Source organism: Apodemus sylvaticus, chromosome 5 (genome assembly GCF_947179515.1).
Source record: "Apodemus sylvaticus chromosome 5, mApoSyl1.1, whole genome shotgun sequence".
Lineage (NCBI taxonomy): Eukaryota > Metazoa > Chordata > Mammalia > Rodentia > Muridae > Apodemus > Apodemus sylvaticus.
This window is the reverse complement of record NC_067476.1, coordinates 16,847,349-16,874,907: the sequence shown is the minus strand read 5'-3', so window position 1 is coordinate 16,874,907 and position 27,559 is coordinate 16,847,349. Positions and strand designations below refer to the sequence as shown.

Here is a 27,559-nt window from a genome sequence, read left to right as displayed (position 1 = left end):
ATGGAGAGGGAGAGGGAGAGAGAGAGAATTGAAGAGTCAGTGTGTATTCTCATATTGAAAAAGAACACATAATCATGAGTATTTATCTTTTTAACAAAGTTATTCATTTCTTATACCTCTTTATTTTTGTTAATGTGACTGATTTGCCAGAAATGCTCAAAGCATCCTATTTATCTCTATTGAGTTTTGCACTTTTAATCCCAGCTCAAAACAACTCTTGGGATGTCCTACAAACTCTCTAAAACGAAAAAACGAATTTGATGACCATCATGTGAACTTCACAGATACAAACTCAAATGACTTTCTATCATCATAGTGTCATTCACTAAAAATGAAGCCCTTGTAGTATTATGACAACCACTGTGAAATGTTCTTTATTTTCCTGTGCCAAAAACTTCCTTCTAGCTCCCACTTCTTTGTATTACGTTTAAACAGTGACCAACAGATTACAAAACCTCATTTTTTAAACGTGATTATGAATATCTTAAAGAATGCCCAAATGTGGGCGGGTGGGCTGGCTCACTGGGTAAAGGTGCTTGCTGAGAAGCCTGTTGACCTCAGGGTCATCCCTACAACCCACAGAGTAACAGAAAAGTACAGACTGCCACCAAGTTGTCCTGCCCTTCACAGGTGCACGGTGGAGCAAGTATAAAACATACACAAAAATCACTGCCAGGGAGTGGGGGTGCATGGCGACCTCGCCTGTTTCCCAGACCTCCTAGCTGCTTGTCTATACTGAGTTCCAACAGCACCCCCCCCCCCCATAAAGATGAAGTCGCAGCAGTATGCACAGCCCTCCTGATACATAAACCAGCTTCTCTACACTGACCTTCTTCTTCATCATCTTCTGGAGGAGAGGGGATCATGGAGCTCTGCGATCCAGACTGTGGTAGGCGAACTGAAGGACTGGCTGTGGTTTTCCTCCTCTCTCTCTCTGACTCACTTTCCAAACACACAACTTCATATAAAGTGTCAGCATTATTCTTTTTCTCCTTCTGCTTTATCTTGATGACAAAAAAAAGAGTACATTATGTAGCAAATGTCTTTGTTTTAATTATCATTTTTATCTTTGTATTGGACACAAGAATAAATGGTGTTTTCTTGAATTCTACACTGAATGTAACCTTTATAAAGTAGGAAAGCATGAGGTGAAGGCCTGACATGGTGGTAGACACTTTTAATCCCAGTACATGGGAATCAGAAGCAGGTAGATATCTGTGAGTTCAAAGCCAGCCAGTCTACATAGAGACCTTGTCTCTAAAACCAAAAAAACACAAACAACCCAATCTCTTACGAAAATTGAACATTGTAACTGAGATTGCAGTTTTATAATTTTATCTTTCGTTAAAATAAATGATCAAATATTTAATCACCAATATTCAGTCAATGTGAACGTCAACTGTCCTTTGTCTTTCCAATAAATTTAAGGTGTCTTTTCAGGTTTCCTACTTAAAACCACATAACAAAATCATTGATACATTCTAAAAGTTTAGCACTAAGAAAATCCTTTCCTTTTTTTGCTTAGTTCAAACAGTATACAGAAAATTTTCTTAACTCCAAGGCTGGATAGGAGGACAGTAAGTGGAGATGAATAGCAGGCAAGACAACAATATAATTCTAAACAATTTTTGCCAAGTAACTTCAACATTCACTCTGGTTCTTACCTTAGGCAAGCACCATAAACAATTTATATGGGCCTAATTTAAAAAATTAGACACACATACAATTCTGTCAGCATAATACATATTTTGAGCACCTTAATATTCCTATTATTGCCAGTTGGAGAAGACAAAGCTAAATAAGGAGCTGAAGGCTGGAGACACACGAAAGGTGCGAAGCATACAGAAGGAAGGTGGAGGACGCGGACACGGACAAGGGAAGGACCCCAAGGACGGTAGAGTCGACTCTACCGACCATTAAAAGCATTACCCCAATCTTAGGAGTAAGGCCAAGATGATAGTAATGTGTCCTTTCATATCATCCTGAAGTGCAATTTAAAACAGGCGTCTTAGACTGAAGGCCAGGAGTCCCTGCCCCATTAAGCATCTCTGCCAGTAGAGGCCAAGCACAACCACAGACTAATAAGCACAACAAAATCTTGCCAAGCCAGACCACAGGATATCTGATTAGTTTAGCAACTGTTTCTAGGGCTGAATAGTTTTCTAGACAAATATATTTGTCTCTAACCCAGTTGTTTATTATTAGTAAAGGACTCTCTGGCTCTCCGCAGTTACAAAGTGGCCTGTAGGTTTATGTCTAGGAGATATTCAAATAATTTCTGTTGGATAGAAAAGATGACCCAAAGGTTACCTACCAATAGCATAGTAACCTTAACAACCACCCTCCTTCCCACCCCAGATAGGGTTCCTCCATGTAGCTCTGGCTGTCCTGGAACTCACTATGTAGGTCAGGCTGGCCTCAAACTCAAGAGATCTGCCTGCCTCTGCCTCCTGAGTGCTGGGATTAAATTAAAGGCCTGTAGTACTACCACTGTCTGGCAGTGATCTTATTCTAACAGCTTTTGATTTTTTTTTTAAAACACAAGAACCAAATAGGCCCAAGTTCTTAAGTACGTAGTTTTATCATCTTTATGATTAATGTACTAAATTAAAATCCTTGATATATATTCATCCCTAAACTGAAAACATTATGATTTTGAGAACTATGATGATAGGATTTAAATCTTTTGATGTAAGTTTGTTAAATTACTTAAAAACAAACAAAACAAAACAAAAAACAAAACACAGACTCTCACTGTATGGCCCAAATGATCCTCATCGTCAAGAAGGATTCATGCGATGCTGCCTTCTGAACGCTGGGACTAAAGATATGCGCCAACATGCCTGCCTATAGTGTTCTTTGAAACATCACCTAATTGCTATCTGAAACATTTCAAAGATCAACTACTCTGCTCTCAATGTTAAAAAAAATTACAAAAAAAGTATATGTTTCTCCAAGTCTACAAAAGTAAGGCAACCAACATCATGCACCTTCCTTGCTTAGTGTCAACAATACACCTTACAAGTTATGCAAAGCTGAGAATGGGAGCAAGCTGATGAGTTCATAACTCCACATGTGAAAATAGTCACTGTCCAAGCACATGGGATTCATTATACTATTTTAAAAACCTCTCTCTGGCCAGGCAGTGGTGGCACACGCCTTTAACCCTAGAACTTGGAAGGCAGAGGCAGGCAGATTTCTGAGTCTGAGACCCAGTCTACAGAGTGAGTCTCAGGACAGCCAGGGTGATATAGAAAAACCTTGTCTCATCCCTGCCTGCCACCCCCCACCCAAGAAACCAAACCAAACAAAAACCAAAAAGCAAAAAACCTCTCTGAATTTTCCATAATCAAAAGCTTTGAAATTTACATGCTACAATACATATTTTTATAAATATTAAATAATTTAAATATGTTTCTAAACTGTCATACATTCAAATATATATAAGGCACAATATATGAATTACATACATATAATAATTCATATATTGTAAAATAAATGAAACTAACTCTGATAGGACAAAGGAAGACCAGACATGAGTAAGTGAAGACATCCCCCTGTTCCTGGTAAGACGACATTTCCTTAACAGAAGCAACAGCAACTATCCCCAGAGCTAAACTAGTGGATTTTAATGTTTTATCTGAAAAGAAAATAAAGAGTATCTAAGAAAGCCCATAACCAGGAGTGTCTGTTGGATGAAAAGTCGCCTTACTTGATACAAAGACTTTGACACCAATGCTTTACGACATGAACCAAGAAGGAGAGACACTTTGGAGAACTCCAATGCACATGAAAGCTGGATAAGGGGAGCACCATGAACCGCTGAGTAGTGTAAGTCAATGAATTCCACGTAGACTAGATGGCATTTGGAGAAAAAGCCAGACCCACATTTAACTGTACAGAGGAGCACTATAGTAATAAATCAGAGATCTAGAAACATCATGACAGTAATAGAAAAAGTGTGAAAACTTTCGAATTTAGATGCCAAATTCAGAATCTTTAAAGGAAAACCTGATAAACTCAAGTATATAAAAATAAACTATGTGGAAAACTCAAAAAGCATCATTAAAACTGAAGTGGAAAGACTAGTAAAATGGGAGAGACACCATTCTCTAAAGGTGTTTACCAGATTAAATAACCAGCAGTCCCCAGCACTTAGAAGGCAGAGAAGGCCGAGTTTACCCTGGTTTGAGTCACACAAATAAAGAGGAAACATAACTAAATGATGTTAATAGGAAATACACAAAAAAGAGAAAATTACTATGAGACACGATAAAATGTTTGCCATCATTTATCAAAAGATAAAACTTTCTATAGCTACCACTGAACCACTGGATTCTTAAGTGTACCAACATCTCCTCACATACTTTTGGAAAAACAGGTCCTCTAATCTTAGACAAAGCCAAGACTTTATATCTGCTGAAGCATCTTGACAGCCCCCAATTATATAATTTGATATTTATATTTTCTCACTTTTTAAAATCTTTCATCTTAAGTATAGGATACTTGTGTGTACGTGTGTGTACGTGTGTGCGTGCGCGCATGCGCGTTACCTACAAAGGTCAGAAGAGAGTATCGGATTCTCTAGAATTGAAGTTACGTAGAGCAGAGCATCATCGTATAGATGCTGGGAACCCACCAGGTATATTCTATAAAAGTAGCCAAAGCTTTTAAACCCTGATCCATTCCTTTAACACCTCTCTCTCTTTTTAAAAACTACATTTATTTGTTTATTATATAAATGTGTGATGTGCATGTGTGTTATAGCACAGCCCCTGTGTGGACCTCAGAGGACAGTTAGCAAGATTTGGCCCGTAATTTTATATTGCTAAAAATGCCTCCTTGGTTTTGCATTTATTTTATGCCACACTTGGAATATTCAGTATTTAGGTTCATTTTAATAAATGTTACACATTTAGGTCAAAGAATGTAGTCTTTCTCTCCCTATTAATTTTAAATTTCTTCTCTGATATGATTCCATCTTAATAAGACAATTCCATGTGAGCTAGCTCCTACTCTAAGGAGTTACTGCCATCAGGTAATTTTAATGAAAAGGAAAACAAGAAGGTTTAAATACACTCACCCCAAAATTTCTGCAACTGTTTCCTCATTATTTATGACAAACACACACAACACAGACACACCCACATACCCACACACCCACAACTAAAACCACCCCAATATATTAACAACCCAAAGAAAGACTATACATATATTTTTAAAAATCTGTTTTCTTTTCAGTCTGATTAGAAATCAAAAGGGCCAAAATGTTAAGGTACTGCTTAATTTAAATAAATCACAAAGACCAGTTTTTTTTAAATAGACAAAACTAGCATGTCTCTGTGGAAGAATCCTGGCTGACACTCAGAAGGCTGAGAAACTACTGTGTTCACAACTATTCCAGAAATGTGTCATTTCTAGGTAACAGTTTCCCCTTCCACAAGAATGGTACGTATGCAAACTTGCCGTGAAAGTTACACAATGCAGTCAGTAACCAGGAAAGTTGTAACTGGAATAAACATAGGCCATTAAGTCACACAAAGTGAGATCAATACTATTTGCAAGTATCTAATACTATAAAAATATTTAAATGCTTTATAGGTCACATAAAATTATCAGTTATGAGGGCTGTAAGACAGAAAAATGTCCCAATTCTTCACTCTCTACTTATATTTTCCCATTCCCAATTTTGTCCCACGACCATAATCCTACATACAACTTATCCAAAAAGGGTAAAATTAAAAAGTATTAGGAAGTTCCTGCCACCTTCTCAGCTTTCACATGACTTCTTTTTCACAAAGATGATGCTGGAAATCCAGCTTCTGTTTATATCTCTCAGAGAGGAGCAAAGAGTAATCCATTAAAATATTCCACAGGTATACTGTTGGCCAGTTTATCCTAACAATTCATCATTGTAGCCTAAATAAGTTAAGCTAACAGCGCTAGAATAACATACAATATATATTTTAATCTTGTCATAGAATTAAAAAAATCCCATGAAGACATAGTCTACACTCAACCAAAAGTCTTTTTACAAAAGATCTGTAGTTTTCATTATTTTGCCTACATGTATGTACGTGTACAACATGCATGCCTGATGCCCACAGAAGCCAGAAGGGGGAACTGGATTTCCAGAACTGGAGTTATGCTGTACGGTTATAGCTGCCATATGGGTGCTGGGGAGTGAGCATGAGTCCTCTGTGCTAAGTGTTCCTAACCACAGAAATGTCTTTTCGGCCCAGCAGGCCACACAGTCCTTAATTTCAATATGACAGGAAATCCCAAGGAAAAAAATGCAGTATCAGGGGAGTTACTTTATGTCCACTAACACAAGATGATAAACCAGAACTTTTAAAGAAAAATTTAAGCAAACATGTTTGTAATAAAAACATAATGTAATTAGTTTTTATATATTGCCTCTTACTCCAGACACTTTGTTCATTTCATGTGTTTAAGGTGACGGAGAGCCAGAGGAGAGTGCTGGAGCCCCTGACACTGGAGATGCAGACAGGTGTGACTCACCACGTGAGGACCTGGAACTCGGCTCAAACCCTCTGGAAGTGCAGACAGCAGTTCTCTTAAGCACTGAGACATTTCTCTAGAGTCACTGTAGACACTTTGAGAATTATTCCCCCTCATTCCCTAAATGTGAAATAATGCTTGACAGCTGGTTTGATACCTTAGGTGCTGTTCTCCCATCTAAATATGTGTTGGTGGCATGGCACAGCACATATTTCCTAACACTCAGCAAACTGAGGCAAGTGGGATGCTGACCTCAACTGAATAAGGCTTTCTAAATGGGTAAATAATTAAGTGCTAAACAATGTTCTCATTTTACAACAGAGTTTTCTAGTTTTGTCACATTCCAAGAGATTCCATACTACATCTCAACTACATGTGGAGACTATCCAATCCAAACTTTACAGAACTCTTCATTAATGTCACAGTATTAGTATGAGGGAGATTCTATTATTGTTGACAACTTAGACTTCAGTAAAAAGACAAAGTTGAAGAAAGGTGTACAGTCATAAAGCCAGCCATTGGTTAAAAAAAGATTGCTGATCTTATGCTGATCTCTTATTCTTGTGGAAACACAAACAATGCTGGAAAGAAGCCCTGTTCCAATTCTGTTTGTTTTTTGTCTAAATATACACATCAGAACTAATTTGAATATGCTTGGTGCAGCTAGTGCCACTATCTGGAGGTATGACCTTTGTCTTAAGAGTTTTACTGCAGTGAACAGACACCATAACCAATGCAACTTTTATAAAAGTCAACATTTAATTGTGGCTGATTTACAGGTTCAGAGGTTCAGTCCATTGTCATCAAGACAGAAGCATGACAACATCTAGGCATGCATGGTACAGGAAGAGTTGAGGGTTCGACATCTTTATCCAGAGGAAGCCAGGAACAGACTGGGCATGCTCTGGCATCTAGGAGGAAGATCTCCCAGCCCATCCCCATAGTGACACACTTCTTCCAATAGGGCCACACCTTCTAATAGTGCCACTCCCTGGGATGAGCATATACAAACCACCACAGCCTTGTCGGAGTAGGTGTGGCCTTATTGGAGGAAGTGTGTCATTGTGGGGTAGGCTTTGAGACTCTCCTCCTAGCTGCCTGAGGATGCCATTCTTCTTCTGTTTGTCTTCAGAACAAGATGCTGAACTCTCAACTCCTGTGTCATGTCTGCCTGGAAACTGCCATGCCTTAATAATAATGGACTGAACCTCTGAACCTGTAAGCCAGCCCCAATTAAATGTTGTCCTTTATAAGAACTGTCTTGGTATCTGTTCACAGCAGTAAAACCCAAACTAAGACAGACATAATAGATTCAGTATTTATATTGATAGGACAATATACACTAAAGTAAACACATATAATAGTTTAATTTGAATCTTGTATAATAGAAAATCAAAGTTACCAGTATATAAACTCAATTCAATAAATATTGAAGTGAATAAAAATAATTACTCATGTTGGGATCAAATAAGTAAGATTTATCCTAAATATTGCTATTTTGTTTTCAGATTCCATTTTGATCATATGATGAAATTAAGTTCAAGTGTCCGGGCTCCAGGAGAGCTTTTCAGATGGCTAGCCTCTTCTTAATCTTTTTCTGTTCCCCAAACATAATGAATGTTCCTAGTGATGAAAGGACAAATGATTCTGATTGATAAAAAACTGTAATTTAGCACCGACATTTGTGGGTTTTGAGCTTAAAAACACTGTTACATCGCTCAGGGTCTCAGTTTAGCTCCCAAGTCTGCTCTGTGGCCCTGACAGATGAGTAGGGGACTGAGGACAATACATATTTGTTATCTGCTTAAATACTAAGATGAATACTCAAAAAATGCAGTGAGCTCCCGAGTTTGTCCCTGACTCATAAGTTTTTGCTACCTAATTCAAATAAAGTTCTCACTTTGCTGTACTCTTATGACTGTTTGGGTTGTTTTGGATTTTTCAAACCCCAACACTGAGAACTAATATGTTCTAAGTCATTAGGATAAATCAGTGAATATTATCTTAGTAGAGATTATAAAATGGCCAAGAAACATAAGAGTAGATATATATACTATACCATAAAAAAATGACAGGTGGTTATATACATGTCATATTCCACACAAACACACACACGTATGTGCTCTCCCACAGTACTAAACGGAGAGGGAAGAAGGATGGAGAGATGAGCATTACCCAGTAGAATCCAAAGGAAAGTATTCCAAGGACTAGTTAATAAGAAACAGCTGAAGACTGAGTCCTTAAGAATGTGTCTTGACGGATTTCTGAATTTGAGGCCAGCCTGGTCTACAGAGTGAGTTCCAGGACAGCCAGGGCTACACAGAGAAACCCTGTCTCGAAAAAAAACCAAAGAATGTGCCTAAAGCAGACTGTGCCAGGAAAAGGAAGAGAAAGACATATTTGCGGGACCTGGGAAGTACCACATCAGTTCCTAAATGATGGAAATAGGGGCAGAAGGAATAAGAGAGTAAAATTCTTGGCCTAAGAAACTATTTGATAATAGCCATGAATTGCAAGACTAAAGGCAGGCAGGTAAGTATAGCCTTTGAGGGTGGGGCAGGTCTGAGATGGGCTAGAAATGAAGAGAGGAAGAGGTATTTGAGGAGAAAGAAAAGATCACCTATATCAAAATGCTGCAGAAAGGTAAAAAGAGATGAAAACTCAGATTAGCAATTTAGGACAACCAAAACCATGACTTTTTTCCAAGAATGTGGCAACACAGGAAAGAGAGTGGAGTGGCTGATGTTGAGGGTCAGTGTTAGGAAAGAGAGTGGAGTGGCTGATGTTGAGGGTCAGTGTTAGAGTAATTGCTCAACAAGAAGAATCAGGAGAGTGAAGGAAGAAAACAAAAATAAGGGAGGAGAAACAATGGAGGAGGAGAAGAAGAGGGACAAGGACACAACAGCAATAGAAGAATCCAAGAAGAGATAGAAAATTAAAACTAGTATATGGTGAGAAAACTGAGAGCCACGGAGGGCTAAAGAACACACCATATTTCAGCTACTGCCATCACAGAAAAGACAGAGCAACTGACTCCTATAGAAGTTAACTGCCATCTAAGAAAAAAACAAGAACACAACAGAATCTAAATTGTCAGAAATAATTAATCTGAAATTATAACACACACACAAATGAAGAGGAAGCTGTCACCCGCTGTTCCTTAAGGGTCATCCAGTGATTTGTGAAGAACTGTGCCAAATCTCAACTGTGCCAAAGAAAATCTGCTCAAAAAAATAACAACAAAAATTTCAGGAGAAAACAAAAACCACTAAAACAAAAGAAAAGCACACTAAAGAATTAGCAGGACATTCCAGAAATGAAAAATGCACATATAAAATTATAAAAACAAAAAACAAAAAAATCCTTTCAAATAGACATAGTAGTAGACTGAAAAAGTAAAAAAGAACTTTACATTCAGGTTGGAGAGATGGCTCAGAGGTTAAGAGCACGAACTGCTCTTCTAGAGACCCTGAGTTTAATTCCCAGCAACTACATAGTGGCTTACAACCATCTATGTAACCAGAGAGGGATCCAATGCCCTCTCTGGCATGTATGAAGACAGCTACAGTGTCCTCACATAAATAAAAAATAAAATAAATCTTTAGAAAAAAAAAGAACTTTATATTCAGTGTAAATACCATACTGAATGAAATGAAATAGACATAAAATAGATATGTGTGTATAAAGACATAGGAGAACACACTTTTATCAGATCCACAACGTGAGGAATGCTAAATGTTCTTCAGGATGAGGGCAAATGAGGATATAAAGACCCTGGAAAGCCTAGTGGTGGTGGCGCACGCCTATGATCCCAGCACTTTGGGAGGCAGAGGAAGGCGGATTTCTGAGTTCGAGGCCAGCCTGGTCTACAGGGCTATACAGAGAAGTCCTGTCTTGAGAAACAAAAAACCCAAACAAACAACAACCCCCCCCAAAACAAACAAACAACCCCCCCCAACCAAACCAAATGAAACAAAACCCAAGAGATGATTTCCCTTCTTAATACACTAAAAAGGCATATGGCTATTTGGAAGTTCTAACAATAAATCATCAATCAGCCTCAGGTGTGATCCTCTTTTCTTATCCTCTTAGCACCCTGGTGAAGTACCTGCTTCAGTTTCAGAAAGAAGTTTTCAGTAGTGCTCCGTTTGCTGAAGGGCCAGAATAATCTTTCGTTAGGAGAGCACACTCTAACTTTTGTCTCTAGGAGAAATCGAACAGGTTCCTGTACTTCAGTTATCACCAAATCCACAGCGGTTGTCATGAACAGCACTTTATCTAGAGAGGGAGAAACAAGAGAGAAAAAGACAGAAATATATTTGTTCATGTAATCAGTTAAGCAACTGTATTCAAGATATCTTAAAGTCAACCATAAAAATTCTGTCAGTAAATCAGAAAAGTAACTGAAATCATTTTCTGGAGTGCAGTACAGCAGCAGGAAATGTATATTCAGAATGTCTGCAAAAGTGCTCTAAGGCTCTGAGTCATCTTTACAAATACTGTAGATTCTTAAGCCTTACCCGCCCTCTCTCCCTTCCTTCCTCTTTTTTTTCTTTTTCTTTTTCTTTTTTGCGACAAGGTTTCACTTTGAGCTATGGCTGTCTTGGAACTCACTTTGTAGACCAGGCTGGCTCTAAACTTATGAAATCACCTGCCTTTGCCTCCTAAGTGTTGGGATTAAAGGTGTGTACCACCATGCTTGGAAGAGAAAAGTTGTTCAGTAGGCCGAAAACTGACTTAGAAAAATATTCCTATGGAAACTATTTTTGAAGCAACCTAAGAAACAGCTATGATTCTCTTTGTTGGAATGAACTATGGCAGATTACTATAATGCTTTGAATTTTTAGCCATATATACAGGGATTATCTCTACAAAACTAAATTTTAGAAGTGTACTTATAAGAAATAAGAGAGGCCAGCAATGCTGGCTCAGGAGGAAAAGGTGCCTGCTACCTCACCTGATGACCTGAGTTCAATCCCCACAATGATGCTGGGAGAAGAGGACCGACCTCACTGACCCCCACATGCACCCTGGCTGACACTCCCCTCCTCTCCCTACCCCCCCCCCCCACACACAAATAATGAAACGAGGGAAGGGAAAAAGGAAGAGAGAAGGAAAATAAATAAGCAAAACTTTTACTGTTTTTAGGTTAAATTTAGTAAGAAAATCAAGAATTATTCAAATTATTTGTTTCAACAAGATTTCTGAATTAAAAAAGTGTATATCAAAATGTTTATGACTAGGCCAGGTGTGGTGGTGGTTTTAAAAGCCTCTTTTAAAGGCTTTTTGAGGCTTTTAAAACCACCATTAATCTCGGCGCTTGAAAGGTAAGTCAAGAATATCTTTGTAAATCTGTGGTAAGCTTGGTTTACACAGTAAGTTCTAGGGTAGCGAGGGCTACACAGAGACCATTTCCCAAAACCCCAAATCCCAAACTAAAAAATATCACTATGATCTCGGGGCTCTAGTGGCAGTTCAGTGATTAAGAGGACTTGCTGCTCTTTTTGTAGGACCCAAGTTTAATTTCCAGCACCCACACTGCAGCATAATTATCTGTAACTACAGTTTCAAGAGATTTGACCCTCTCTTTTGACTTCTATTGGCACCAGGCATGAAGGTGTTGTACAGACATACATGTAGCCAAAACATTCATACATGTAAAATAAAAATGAATAAGTCCTAAAAGAATTCTGCACTACCTTTAGGAGTTTCTTCATTTACAACTTGAAAATGTGGGGATTTCGGATTCCAGCTTCCAGTAATGACATATGACTTTCCATCTGAACTTTTGCCCATAGACTCCTAAAGAAAAGAGTAAACATAAACCTTAATGCCAAAGTCAGCTAACCCTCATCTTGAGGCTTTTAAAAATCAGGAGTTCAGAATACAAAACTTTAATAAGGATTGTAATGATTTTTAGAGTTTATAGTATATAAAATAATAATACTATCTATCTACTCTATCTATGAATAACAGAAATCTTTATCTATGAATGACAGAAGTATGTATATATGTATGTATGTATGTATGCATGTATGTACCTACCTACCTACCTATCATGGAAGTCTCCAAAATATATACTGAATATATACAGGAATCTACAGTGCAGCAAAGACTTTAAGTTTCACAACAGCTGCTGTGGTCTTTTCCACATTCCACACTGTTGGAGAGTTCTATGCTAGGAAAGAAGGGGATGGCAATGTCTCAAAAGTCTCAATGAAGATGGAGTGATTTGAAACTACTTTGACATGTATCAGGAAAAAACAGTGGTTGCAACCAAGTTCTATAATTGCAGACTGCCTGAAAATGACTAAATAGACTGGGTCCATGTGAAAAGTCTAACTGACCACGTTATATCCCAAATTAATCAACTGTTTCTTGTAATGGCTTCAACTTTGAAGGTATTTATGAAGCACCAGTGTACTGACATTAATGGTATCTGTTTTGATTCAAGGGACAAATTGTGCTACAAAAGCATAAAACCAGACTATTGCATTTGCCTCTGCAACCATCAACTTAAAAGCTTCCTTAGGGTGCCAGCACGCTCATTCCAGAGGAGAGAATACAATGAGTTGTTTGTCTTCCTTCCAAGTTCATCACTGCAGATACAGTAATTACTCACACTTGCAATTGCTTGGCCTTCTCTGGGATGAAACAGCAAACCATTAATGAAATCTGAATGGCCCTCTAAAACCTTATATTCATTTTTATCTTGATGATCTGAAATAAATAAACCTAATTTTCATATTAGCAACTGAAGTACAGAATTTGATTATTGGAGGACATGACTCAAGGCTAGTGTCTGGACTCCTATACTATTAATAATGACTCCAAGATGAAATAATGTATAGTGTTTAGTATTCAATTCTTTCCATGTCTTTTCTCCCGGGCATGTACAATGTCAACAGCCAAATAAACACAGCCACTATAGTCAATTAGATTTATTGACTCTCCAGTATCAAAGAAATCATGCACCATCCATAGCGTAGACAGCTTTTCATGGGGCATCGTGCTTTGTATTTTATGTTGAAACTCAAGAGACAACAACACAACTTTCTACTGAACAGTGTTGTGAAACAGAGAAGGCACTGATGTATGAGGCTTGAGTAGAGCTGCTCAAGTATCAGATTTGCTTAAAGGTAGAGAGAGGTGCATGTGAATGATTACAGTTAAGATTAACACATCAATTATTTGCATAACTGGTCCTAATTGGTGAAATTGATAATTTTTAGTTTTGCTAATAATGATTTACATAAACTAGCAATAATAATACCTCCTACTATTTGCATTTTTTCCTTTCCTTTTTTAAAAAAAAAAAGGTCTTATTGTATAATTGTCTCTACCTCCCAAGGGATCTCTTACAGGCATATGCTACAATTACTCCTACTTGGGTTCTTTTGTTGTTGGTGGTTTTTTTTTTTTGTTTTTTTTTTTGTTTTTTTTTTTTTGTTTGTTTTTTTTTTGAGACAGGGTTTCTCTGTATAGCCCTGGCTGTCCTGTAACTCACTCTGTAAAGACCAGGCTGGCCTTGAACTCAGAGATCTGCCTGCCTCTGCTTCCCAAGTACTTGGATTAAATGCCTGTGCAACTGTGCCTGGTTCCTACTTATAAAAGATAACAGTTTGAGTCTTACATCAATCCTACCTAATAAGTAAACAAAAAATATCATTCCCACTACACAGGTCAAGACACCAAGGCTGACCTACACATTCAGTCAAGGTCAGACTGGTAAATCCCAAGTCAGGAATAAGGAAATTCCTTTATCTTTGTGCATTGCTTTGTTGATTACACAAACACTTTTATATAATTGTTTATATATAAGACATGGTTTGAGTCTAATGTGATAAAGTAAATCAATATACTAAAAATACAGAAATAGTTCATAGACTTCTAATCAAACCCACCACAACCAAAAGAACCCACAACAACAACAAAATCTCACCAAATCCAACAAGTGCATATCACTATTTCGGACATCTTTTCCTGGGCTAAGGAGAAGACCAAAGCACCTGTTTATAAAAAAAACAAAAACAAAAAACAAACAAAAAAGTTGATATAAACTTGTGATAAAACAACATAACTTAAAACCAATACAGTCATCATAATGGTCATCTTTACCTGAGCTAAGCAAATTTTGTCTTTTATTATCACATACTAGAGATCATTATTACTAAAGATTTATGAGAGTGATTTCAAGAGTAAGAAACTATAATAAGCACAAAAGAATTACCAAGAGGTCAATATACTTTCTAAGTAAAATTTTAATAAAGTGTATGACTACTCTATTAGACAGATTAAAAACAAAACTCATATTTAAGCTAAATATAAAGAAAAATGTTTACCTTTCAATGGCAAGTTCTTTGTTAGCTGTTTGCTGCACACAGATGACAATCTTCTTATCGATTCCTTGGCGAAGTTTAAAGCATTGCCTGTCCTTGTCTTTGGGAACAGCACTGTAAGAAGGCCAACATATTTCATTAATGTTGCTAACAATTATTTTGTCAGATATGAAGATAACAAAGACCTTAAATTTCTGATTCTTTCCTCTGGTTTATACAAGTAATAGCAAAAAAGAAAATAGAACTGAATGTGAATAACAGGATGAAAAAAATGTGACCAATTTCTTATTGCCTATCCATGACAAGTTACTATTCTTAAGTAGTGCTGACCTTTTGTTATTAATATTAATGTTATTATTAAAACAAGAAAAGGAACTAATAAATACCTGCTTAATAAAGATTAAAGCCACTTTACAAAAATAATCACCAAATGTCCCATATCCTCTTTAGCTCTAGGGGAGCTTTTTTGAAAGGTAACAGTGCCAGAGGTGACTAAAACACCAACTTAACGGCAGAGAAAGGAACTATTGGTCGACAAAATAACAAGTAGGTGAAAACTTAAGTATTTATCACTTGGAAACTACTTTGAAGTGCATGTGCATTTGTGTTACTTGCCAACCTAATATTCTGTAACACAAATTACAAAGCAAAAAATCCTAGCAAAGGAACCTACAAATGATAAACACGTTCAAAGAAAAATGTTACACTCCAAACTGCTAAGTGTTTCTGGCAGGCAGGCCTCATTTTCAGCTGTCCTTATGTACCTTAGTCTCTCTCACTTTAAAAATTATCTTTATGATGTATATAGTGCTCTGCCTGTATGTATGCTTTCATGTCGGAAGAGGGTACCAGAGCTCATTTTAGATAGTTGCTGTAAATTGAACTCAGGACCTCTGGAAGATCAGAGGTCTTAAGCCTCAGAGCCATCTCTCCAGCCCAATACCTTATTCTCTTATGGTCTAAGGATAAGTATAAATATAGTCTCTCTATGAGTTGAGTAAATTACAACTCAGAATTACAGTGCTTGCCTAATATGCTTTAGGTTCAATCTTCAGTGCCAAATAACAATACAACTCAGTAAAAATCACCTGATGGAAAACCCTTTGGTCTGCATTAACTGGAAGCAAAATGGAAAAGTCTAATCAGTGGGAATTCACTCTAGTGAACATTGGGGGCCAATCTGTATTTCTTGTCCTGTAGCAAAGTTACTCTTACATTTAATCCTCACTATATATCTTAAAGAGAGACGATCAAGACTTAACCTTGGGAAGCTGAGGCACAATTTTATCTGGCTGAGTTGCTTGTAAGATTAAATGAGACCAAATCAATGAAGCAGGCAAGTAAACAGCCAGGCAGCCATCCAGAAGCAATTGTTTTGAAAGTTTCTCAGGGATAAATTTTTACAAGTTGTCTGGTAATAATTATAACAATGTAAGGCTGATTTCTTTTTTTTTTTTCCTAGTAATAAAACTGGCCACCAGATGGCATTGCAATTCCGAATAGACACCAGTTTCAGACAAAACTAGTCAGCTACCATTCTTTTTACTGGAAAGTGATTTTACCCATGTTATGAGGAAGAGATCTGCACATGATTATTAATTTGACTGCTCATTTTAAGATAAGAGCTATATGAGAAAAAAATCCAGTCATGTTGCAAACATAGTTCAATTTTAGACGCAAAGGATTTGCGTGTAGCCACTGCATTTTGCAAAGAAGGGAATTATAGACTGGAGAGGTAAAGGAACTTCAATGTGGCCACACTGTTAAAAGTAGCAGCAATTAAATAAAAGTTTTAATGTTTATTTCAGGGTCCTATTATTCAAAGAAATATTTTACTTAAAAACCAAACCAGCCAGGTATGGCAGCTCAGATCTTTAATCTCAGTCCCTGGGAAGCTCAGACTGGAGGCCTACTGTGAATCTGAATCTGAGGCCAGCCTGAAATTCATTCTGAGGTGTCTTTTGCCTTGTTTTGTTTGTTTGTTTGTTTTGTTTTTTTGTGGTCCCCCTGGGCTTTTCAAGACAGGCTTTCTCTGAATAGCCTGGCTGTCCTGGAAGTCACTCTTTAGACCAGGTATCAGGCTGGCCTCAAACTCAGAGATCCATCTGCTTCTGCCTTCCAAGTGCTAGCTTATAGTCTGAGTTCTAAGCCAGCATGGGATACACAATGATTTCCATTTTCAAAGGATAAATGAATGATTTAATAAAATGAAATAATGAGATGAACACCAACTTTAGTTTTTCTGACTGTATATAGAAGGCTCGCCTTGGGACAAAGTTCATTATTTCTCCTTCTTATGTGTTTAGGTAAACTTTAACGGTAAAACTGGACGTCAAAAACTCTTGAGATCTTTAAATAAAAACCAGTCAACCAAACTAACAAATAAAGCAAGACAAATTGTGCTGGATAGTTTCATGCCAACTTGACACAGTTTGCAGTTAATGAGGAAACCTCAAGTAAGAAAAGTAAGGTTGTAGGCAAACCTGTAGGACATATTCTTTAGTGGTTTATGGGAAAGGGAAAGGGCCCAGCCCACTGTGGGTGGTGTCATCCCTGGGCTGGTGGTCCTGGGTTCTATTAGAAAGCAGGCTGAGTAAGCATGGGGAGCAAGCCGGTAAGCAGCACCCTTCCAAGTCCTCTGCATCAGCTCCTGCCTCCAGGTTCCTGCCTTGTTTGAGTTCCTGTTCTGATTTCCTCCAGTGATAAATGGTGCTGAAAAACCCTTTCCTCCCCAAATTGCTTTGGTTACCACAGCAGTAGTAACCCTAAGATACCAATATAGTTATAAATGTAGAATACCTAACTTTGGCCATCTTGAGCCATAAGTTTAATCAGCTGTCAGGCAGAAATTTTGACTTAAAATAATATATAAAAGATACTCATGAACTTTTTTAATGCTTTAAAAATTAACACTGTAGTTGCCAGGCAGTGGTGGAACATGCCTTTAATCTCAGCATATGGGAAGAGGAGGCAGGTGGATCTCTGTGAATTCGAGGCTAGCTTGGACTACAAGAAAAACCCTGACTCTAAAACCCAAAAAAATTAAAGTCAAAAAGATTATAAATCTTTCTTTTCTCCCTTTATTACTGCCATTAACTTATTCCCTGTAGAAGTAATCATCTGAAGTATCAAATATATCTAGTGTGACCTGGTTTCTTCTGTACCACAAATAATTGTGTAATAAAATTAAGCAAAATACGTAATTCGAGATGCTCTACCTAAAATAACCTTTACCATCATCTTCTTTTATTTCTAAAGACACAGAGAAGGTAAAGATGTCGCTGTCAGGAGTCTGTGGTGCAGCTGTGGCTGAGAGTGGGGTCTGTTTGGCAGAGCGGCGGAAGGCGGTGGCAAAACTGTAAAGTATCCGGCTTACCTATAAGCAGACATGTCAGGAAATTGGCTGTTATCAATAAGACAGAAAACACTCTCCCACCAGTGACTCGCAAAAGCTTTTGCTGCTAGGCTTCCTTTACATGAAACAAGCAAAATCAACTTTTAGGAATACAGCTCAGAATAGCAGTTTTTGTGTGTATGTGTGGGTAGGAGAGGGGTTACAAAAGGGATCATTCTCAAATGCTGGGCATGCTCTGTCTCTTGGTCTGGGCAGTGGTAGAAACTCATGCAGGCTGCCACTAAGGAGGTCTGCACTTTATACAGAGCCCTTTTTGGGGTCAATGAGATGATGCTGCAGGTGAAGGTCCTTTCCGAGTAAGCCTGGAGACTGGACCTGGATCCCTGAAACTCCATAGCGTGGAAGGAGAGGACCAATGCCAAGTAGTTAACTGAATTCCAAACTCCCTGTATCATGTAAACAAACATGCAATCATAATAAATATATAAAAATAAATAGAAAGCACTTTATCAGGGTTAAGTGTTTATTTATTTGGGAGAAGGTAATTACTTGTTTGCCCTCACAGATTTTTTTTTTTCAGTTAATAACCTAATTGGCTAGGTTTCTAAAATAAAATCATCAAAGAGGGATAAAAAAAAAACCCAGTTAATATTAGAAACCTAAACCTGGAGCAAGCTCAACTGCCAGTGGCTCTAACCTGCCCATGATTTACAGGTAAGGGGGCCACAATATTTACTCCAACACCTGGAGTAACTGGGTCCCCCAGGATCCAGGGACGCAGGAACCCTCGTCAGGCCAGTGGCATGGGTTCCTTCCTGTCTGAACCTGTACCCAGAGGAGACCTGGGGTGCTGGCTTTACACCTACTCTTGCAACATCCAGAGGGAGCCCAACTCCCAGGTGCTTTGAAATGCTGCCAATCCGCAGGATCACAGAGGAATCTCCACTCCCAGGAGATTGGACACACCCAGGAGCACTGGACCTCTGACACACTCCAGATCATAGTTGAGGCCACAACACCTTTCCTAACACCCAGCATAACTGGGACACCCGCAGGAATGAGAGAAACACAAACCCCCAATCCAGCCAGAGAGATGGGTTCCTTCCAGCTTGCACCTGTGCCTGGAGCAGATCCAGGGCTCTGGCTCCCCACATACTCTTCCTACACCCAGAGAAGGCTTGAGTCTGAGGAGCTCTGACACAACAGGATCTCAAGAGCTTGGTTTCAGAACACCAGATTTCAGAATCCCAGAGACAGCTTGACTCCCAGGAGCTCTGACACCTACGATCTCAGAATCACAGGATCCTAGAGACAGCTGGACTCTGAGCTCTGACACAACCATGATGACAGGAGGGACAGGCTCTAGTCAGAGACAGCCAGAGAAGGTAGCACTAGAGATAAACATAACCAGATGGCAAGAGGCAAGCGCAAAAACATAAGTAATAGAAAAAAATGCTACTTGGAATCATCAGAACTCAGTTCTCCCACTACAAAAAGTCCTGGATACCCCATCACACTGGAAAAGCAAGATTCTGATTTAAAATCACATCTCATGATGATGATGATAGAGGTCTTTAAGAAGGACATAAATAACTCCCTTAAAGAAATACAGGAGAACATAGGTAAGCAGGCAGAAGCCCTTAAAGAGGAAACAAAATCCCTTAAAGAATTACAGGAAAACACAGCCAAACAGATGAAGAAATTGAACAAAAACATCTGGGATATAAAAATGGAAATAGAAACAATAAACAATACAGAAATCACAAAGGGACAAAAGCCTCGTGATAGAAAACCTAGGAAAGAGATCAGGACTCAATAGATGAAAGCATCATAAACAGAATACAAGAGATAGAAGAGAGAATCTCAGGTGCAGAAGATACCATAGAAAACATTGATATAACAGTCAAAGCAAATGCAAAATGGTCGTAACCCAAAATATCCAGGAAATCCAGGACACAATGAGAAGACCAAACCTAAGGATTATAGGTATAGAAGAGAAGGAAGGTTCCCAACAAAAAGGGCCAGTAAATATCTTCAACAAAATTATAGAAGAAAATTTCCTTAACCTAAAGAAAGAGATGCTCATGAATAAAAGAGAAGCCAAAAAAACTCCAAATCGACTGGACCAGAAAAAGAAATTCCTCTCGTAACATAATAATCAAACCAACAAATGCACAAAACAAAGAATTCTAAAAGCAGTAAGAAAAAAAGATCAAGTAACATATAAAAGTAAACCTATCAGAATTACCCCAGACTTCTCACCAGAGACTCTGAAAGCCAGAAGATCCTGGGCAGATCTCATACAGACCCTAAGAGAACACAAATGCCAGCCCAGGCTACTATACCCAACAAAACTCTCAATTACGATAGATGGACAAACTAAAATATGACAAAACCAAATTTACACAATATCTTTCCACAAATCCAGCCCTACAAAGGATAATAGATAAAAAACTCCAACACAAGGCAACAAACCCTAGGAAAAGCAAGAAAGTAATCCTCTTTTAACAAACTCAAAAGAAGATAGCCACACAAACATAATTCCATCTCTATCAAGAAAATAACAAGAAGCAACAATCACTTTTCCTTAATATCTCTTAACATCAATGAACTCAATTCCCCAATAAAAAGACATAGACAAACAGACTGGATACCTAAACAGGACCCAGCATTTTGCTGCACATAGGAAATGCACCTCGGTGAAAAACACAGAAACAACCTCAGAGTAAAAGGATGCAAAACAATTTTCCAAGCAAATGGTCCCAAGAAACAAGCTGGAGTAGCCATTCTAATATTGAATAAAATCAACTTTCAACCAAAATTTATTAAAAAAAGAGAAGGAAGAATACTTCAAACTCATCAAAGGAAAAATCTACCAATATGAACTCTCAATTCTGAACATCTATGCTCCAAATGCCAGGGCACCCACATTCATAAACAAAACTTTACTAAAGTTCAAAGCACATATTACACTTCACACAGTAATATAATAGTGGGAGACTTCAACACCCTACTTTCAACAATGGACAGGTCATGGAAACACAAACTAAATACAGACACAGTGAAACTAAGAGAAGTTATGAACCAAATGGATTTAACAGATATCTATAGGACATTTCATCCTAAAACAAAAGAATATAACCTCCTGGGGGGCGGGCAGTGGTGGCGCACCTTTAATCCCAGCACTTGGGAGGCAGAAGCAGGCGGATTTCTGAGTTCGAGGCCAGCCTGGTCTACAAAGTGAGTTCCAGGACAGCCAGGGCTATAGAGAGAAACCCTGTCTCAAACAAAACAAAACAAAACAAACAACAACAACAACAAAAAGAATATAACCTCCTTCTCAGTACCTCATGGTACATTCTCCAAAATTGTCTCAAAACAGACCTCAACAGATACAAGAAGATAGTAATAATTCTATGAATCCTAACAGATCAGCACAGACTAAGGCTGGACTTCAATAATAACAAAAATAATGGAAAACCCACATACACATGGAAGCAGAGCAATGCTCTCCTCAATGATAACTTGGTCAAGGAAGAAATAAAGAAAGAAATTAAAGACTTTTTGGAATTTAATGAAAATGAAGGCACAAGATACCAAAAGTTATAGGACATGATGAAAGCAGTGCTAAGAGGAAAACTCATAGTTCTGAGTGCCTCCACAAACAAACTGGAGAGAGAGCATACACTAGCAGCTTGAGAGTACACATGAAAGCTCTAGAACGAAAAGAAACAAATACAAATAAGAAGAGTAGACGGCAGGAAATAATCAAATTCAGGGCTGAAATCAACCAAGTAGAAACAAAAAGAACTATATAAAAACTTAACAAAACCAGGAGCTGGTTCAACAAGATAGATAAACTCTTGGCCAGACAAAACAGAGGACACTGAGACAGTATCCAAATTAACAAAATCACAAATAAAAAGGGAGACAAAACAACAGAAACTGAGGAAATTAAAAAATTCATTAGATCTTACTACAAAAGCCTATATTCAACAAAACTGAAAAATCTGGATGAGATGGATAATTTTCTAGACAGATACTAGGTCCCAAAGTTAAATCAGGATCAGATAAAACCATCTACACTGTCTCATTACCCTTAAAGAATTAGAAGCAGTCACTGAAAGTCTCCAAACCATAAAAAGCCCAGGACAAGATGAGTTTAGTGCAGAATTCTATCAGACCTTCACAGAAGACCTAATACCAATATTTTCTTCAAACTATTCTGTAAAATAGAAAGAGAAAGAGAAGGAACACTACCCAATTTGTTCTATGAAGCCATAATTGCGCTGATACCTAAACCGCACAAAGACTCAACAAGGAAAGAGAACTACAGACCAATTTCACTTATGAATATTGATGCAAAAATAATCAATAAAATTCTCACAAACCAAATCCAAGAACACATCAAAATGGCCGGGCGTGGTGGTGCACACCTATAATCCCAGCACTTGGGAGGCAGAGGCAGAGGCAGGTGGATTTCTGAGTTCTAGGCCAGCCTGGTCTACAGAGTGAGTTCTAGGACAGTCAGGACTATACAGAGAAACCCTGTCTTGAAAAACCAAAATCAAAAAAAAAAAAGGGAAGAAAAACACATCATAATGATCATCTATCATGATCAAGTGGGCTTCATCCCAGGGATGCAGGGATGGTTCAATATACGGAAATCCATCATACACTATCCATCAACGTAATCCACTATATAAACAAACTCAAAGGAAAAAACCACATAATCATTTCATTAGATGCTGAGAAAGCATTTGACAAAATTCATCCTTTCATGCTAAAAGTCTTGGAAAGAACAGGAATTCAAGGCCCATACCTAAACATAGTTAAAGCAATATACAGTAAACCGGTAGCCAATATCAAACTAAATGGAAAGAAACTTGAAGCAATCCCACTAAAATCAGGGACTAGACAAGGCTGCCCTCTCCATATTTATTCAATATAGTACTCAAAATCCTAGCTAGAGCAATTGGACAACAAAAGGAGGTCAAAGGGACACAAATTTGAAAGGAAGAAATCAAAATATCAGTATTTGCACATGGTATGATAGTATACTTAAGTGATCCCAAAAATTCCACCAGAGAAATCCTAAATCTGATGGCTGGAGATAAAATTAACTCAAACAAATCAGTAGCCTTCCTCTACTCAAAGGATAAGCAGGCTGAGAAAGAAATTAGGGAAATGACACCCTTCACAATAGCCACAAACAATATAAAGTATCTTGGTGGGACTCTAACCAAACAAGTGAAAGATCTGTATGCTAAGAATTTCAAGTCTCTGAAGAAAGAAATTGTTGAAGATCTCAGAAGATGGAAAGATCTCCTATGCTCATGGACTGGCAGGATTAATATAGTTGGTCATCTTGCCTAAAGCAATCTACAGATTCAATTAAATTCCTATCAAAATTCCTATTCAATTCTTCATAGAGTTAGAAAGAGCAATTTGTAAATTCATTTGGAATAACAAAAAACTCAGGATAGCAAAAACTACTCACAATAATAAAAGAAATTCTGAGGAATCACCTACCCTGACCTCAAGCTGTACAGAGTTATAGTGATAAAAACTGTATGTACTGGTACAGAGAGAGGCAGTTAGGATAAAAGAATAGAATTGAAGACCCAGAAATGAACCCACACACCCATGGTCACTTGATTTTTGACAAAGGAGCTAAAACCATCCAATGGAAAGAAGACAGCATTTTTCAACAAATGGTGCTGGTTCAACTGGCAGTGAGCATGTAAAAGAATGCAAATTGATCCATTCTTATCTTCCTGTACAAAGCTCAAGTCCAAGTGGATCAAGGACCTCCACATAAAACCAGATACACAGAAACTAATAGACGAGAAAGTGGGGAAGGAGTACATGGGCACAGGAGAAAATTTCCTGAACAGAATATCAATGGCTCATGTTCTAAGATCAAGAATTGACAAATGGGTCCTTATAAAATTGCAAAGCTTCTGTGAGGCAAAGGACACTGTCAATAGGACAAATCGGCAACCAACAGATTGGGAAAAGATCTTTACATATCCTATATCAAATAGAGGGTTAATATCCAATATACATAAAGAATTCAAGAAGTTAGACCCCAGAAACCCAAATAACCCTATAAAAAATGAGGTACAGAACTGTACAAAAAATTTTCAACTGAGGAATCTCAAATGGTCGAGAAGCAACTACAGAAATGTTTAAGATCCTTAGTCATCAGGGAAATGCAAATCAAAACAACCCTGAGAGTCCACCTCAGACCAGTCAGAATGGCTAAGATCAAAAACTTAGGTGACAGCAGATGCTGGCGAGGATGTGGAGAAAGAGAACACTCCTCCACTGCTGGTAGGATTGCAAGCTGCTACAACTACTCTGGAAAACAGTTTGGAGGTTCTTTAGAAAACTGGACATAGTACTACTACCTGAGCACCAAGTTATACACTCCTGGGCATATACCCAGAAGATATTCCAACATGTAATAAGGACACATGCTCCACTATGTTCATAGCTGCCTTATTTATAATAGCCAGAAGCAGGAAAGAACCCAGATGTCCCTCAACAGAGGAATGGATACAGAAAATGTGGTACATTTACACAATGGAGTACTACTCAGCTATTAAAAAGAATGACTTCATGAAATTCTGGTATATCATTACCAGTGAGGTAACCCAATCACAAGATAACACACATGGTATGTGGGTATTAGTCCAAGAGCTTGGAATATCCAACATACAATTCTTAGGCCAAAAGACTATAAGAAGAAGGAAGACCAAAGTGTGGATGCTTCAGTCCTGGAAAGCGGAACAAAATACTCACAGGAGGAAAAATGGAGACAAAGTGTGAAGCAGAGACTGAAGGAAAGGCCATTCATAGACTGCCCCACTTGGGGATCCATCCCATACATAGTCACCAAACCCAGACACTGTTGTGGATGCCAAGAAGTTTTTGCAGACAGGAGCCTGATATAGCTGTCTCCTGAGAGGCTCTGCCAGAGCATGACAAATACAGAGGCAGATGCTTGCAGTCAACCATTGGACTGAGCACGGGGACCCCAATGGAGGAGTTGAAGGACCCAAGGAGCTGAAACGGATTACAACTCCATAGGAAGAACAGATTATCAACCAACCAGACGCCCCATCCCCCAGAGTTCCCAGGGACTAAACCACAAACCAAAGAGCACACATGGAGGGACATGGTTCCAGCTGCATATATAGCAGAGGATGGCCCTGTAGGGCATCAATGGGAGGAGAGGTCTTTGGCTCTGTGAAGGCTCGATACCCCAGTGTAGGGGGATGCCAGGGCTGGAAGACAGGAGTGTGTGGATAGGTGGGAGAGCACCCTCACTGAAGCAGGGGGAGGAGGGATGGAATAAGGGGTTTATAGAGGGGAAACTAGGAAAGGGGGTAACACCTGAAATGTAAATAAAATATCCAATAAAAGAAAAGAAAAAAGAATATTAGAAACCTAAGGAAAAAAACATTTCCTAATGCTAGAATTTATGTAAATTCAATTAATAACTAAGCATGGGTCTAACAAGTTTAGGACCCACTCATAATAAGATAACTTGGAAATGTGTCACTGTTTGGGTAAGGTTGTTCATCTATTCCAACCAACTGATCATACCTCCTGCAGTACTCTATGTTGCAAGTGCATGAGTATGTTCACTGATGCATGTGAACATACGCAGGTCTGCTCACTAGTGTGTATGTACATGAAGGTCAGAAGGTGCAGTTGGCTGTCTCTACCTGTTTTCTATGTTTTTGAGGCAGAGTCTCTTACTGAACCTGGAACACTCTATGTAGGCTGTACTGGCTGGCCAGCAAGCCCCATGACCTACCTGTGCTGGGGTTACTGACATGTACTACCATGAGCAGCTTTTTAGTGTGGTGCTAGGGATGGCACTCAGGTCCCCAAGTTTGTGCAGCGAGCATTTTACTCACTGAGCCATCTTCCCTGCCCTGTGGCTCTTGCAGCAACAGAGATAGTGGTGAAATCTCATTTCAATTTGGTCTCTTTTGAAGCCTGCCTGGTCTATGAAATCAGTACCAGGACATCCAAAGGTACGCAGAGAATCCTGTCTCAAAATAAAACAAAACAAAAGACTTACAGCTTCTTGTATTTCACAGCGAAAGACATGTATCCTGAAGAGCTCTGCGTTGTAGTGACTTTCAGTGAATGCAAAACAGTCACTCTCAGCAGTCCCATCGTGCCCTCTGACACAGAAGAGGATTTTGTAGATAGGGTAGTTTGCAATTTCAGTGTTTGTTTGCGGATCTAAAAGTCTATCCAGACAAAAAGGGAAGAGATTAATTATGAGCAACTTGTATTTATATTAGGACTTAATTTATTTTTATTATTTTTTGTTATATTACACACATACTATATATTGCTGTTACGTTTGTATTAGGATATCTATCCAGAAAGATGATTATAAAAGTCACATTTAGTATACTAGCCATGTTGATGTTGAATTATAATACATAATTTATATGTGGATATTGAGGTTATTCATCACATAATTCCATGGTACTAAATATAGACAATTATATGATTGGGATAGACATGTAGAAAGGTATTAATATAAGCATCAGCAAATCTGATTCATTTTGTTTGGTTTTGGGTTCTTTTAAGACAGGGTTTCTCTATGCGGTTCTGGCAATCCTGGAAATTATGCTGTAGACCACACTGGCCTCCACTTTCCAAGTGCTGGGATTAAAGGCATGAGCTGCCATTGCCCAGCAGCAAATATATAATTCTTAAAGCCTACAACTAAATAAAGACAAGATCAATACATAAATTAAGACTAGCAAAACAGACTAGGACCTTTACATATGATTATCTTCTTAAAAGAACTTCCTGTTTGTAAATGTAAAAAAAATAACAGTGCACAACAAAGCACAAAAACTGACCTTTAAAAATAACACATAAAACCCCAAAGGATGCTAGTCAATGCAAATCAAAAGGACATCATCAAATAAAATCTATTTATGTGACAGCTATACTATTCTAGACTGTTCACAGCACTAAAGGCAGAACTACTAAAGGTCAAGAAGACACTTTGTAAATGACATACTGCAGGGCAAAGCTAACAATGGGGAAAGATCCTGGCATCCCTGTTCAAAGTAGAGGAACCCCAAGGAGCTCTGACTTATGCTGTGCAATCACGTGAGAGAACGGAATACACATTTTCCCACTGAGACTCACTGACACACTGGCTTGGAACTTGCCGAGTAGGCTAGACTGGCTGGTCAGTGAGCCCGAGGGGTCCACCCATCTCTGCCTCTCCAGCACTAGGATTATAAGCAAGAGACACAATGCTTTGATTTTATATATCCCTGTGATAACACAGCTA

At 38.3% G+C, this 27,559-nt stretch overlaps 1 protein-coding gene across 5 annotated transcripts in view; it reads right to left on the bottom strand.

The window, feature by feature from the left end:
- Rabgap1 (RAB GTPase activating protein 1) overlaps positions 1–27,559 on the bottom strand; it is a 122,518-nt gene that overhangs the window by 68,577 nt on the left and 26,382 nt on the right. For all 5 annotated transcript variants that reach the window (XM_052182397.1, XM_052182398.1, XM_052182400.1 and 2 more), the window contains 7 exons: positions 26,315–26,489; positions 18,080–18,237; positions 14,865–14,975; positions 14,465–14,531; positions 12,222–12,324; positions 10,631–10,800; positions 830–1,004 (listed from right to left, as the gene is read on the bottom strand). In XM_052182397.1, the coding sequence (XP_052038357.1) occupies positions 830–1,004; positions 10,631–10,800; positions 12,222–12,324; positions 14,465–14,531; positions 14,865–14,975; positions 18,080–18,237; positions 26,315–26,489 (959 nt within the window). The remainder of the gene's footprint in view (positions 1–829; positions 1,005–10,630; positions 10,801–12,221; positions 12,325–14,464; positions 14,532–14,864; positions 14,976–18,079; positions 18,238–26,314; positions 26,490–27,559) is intronic.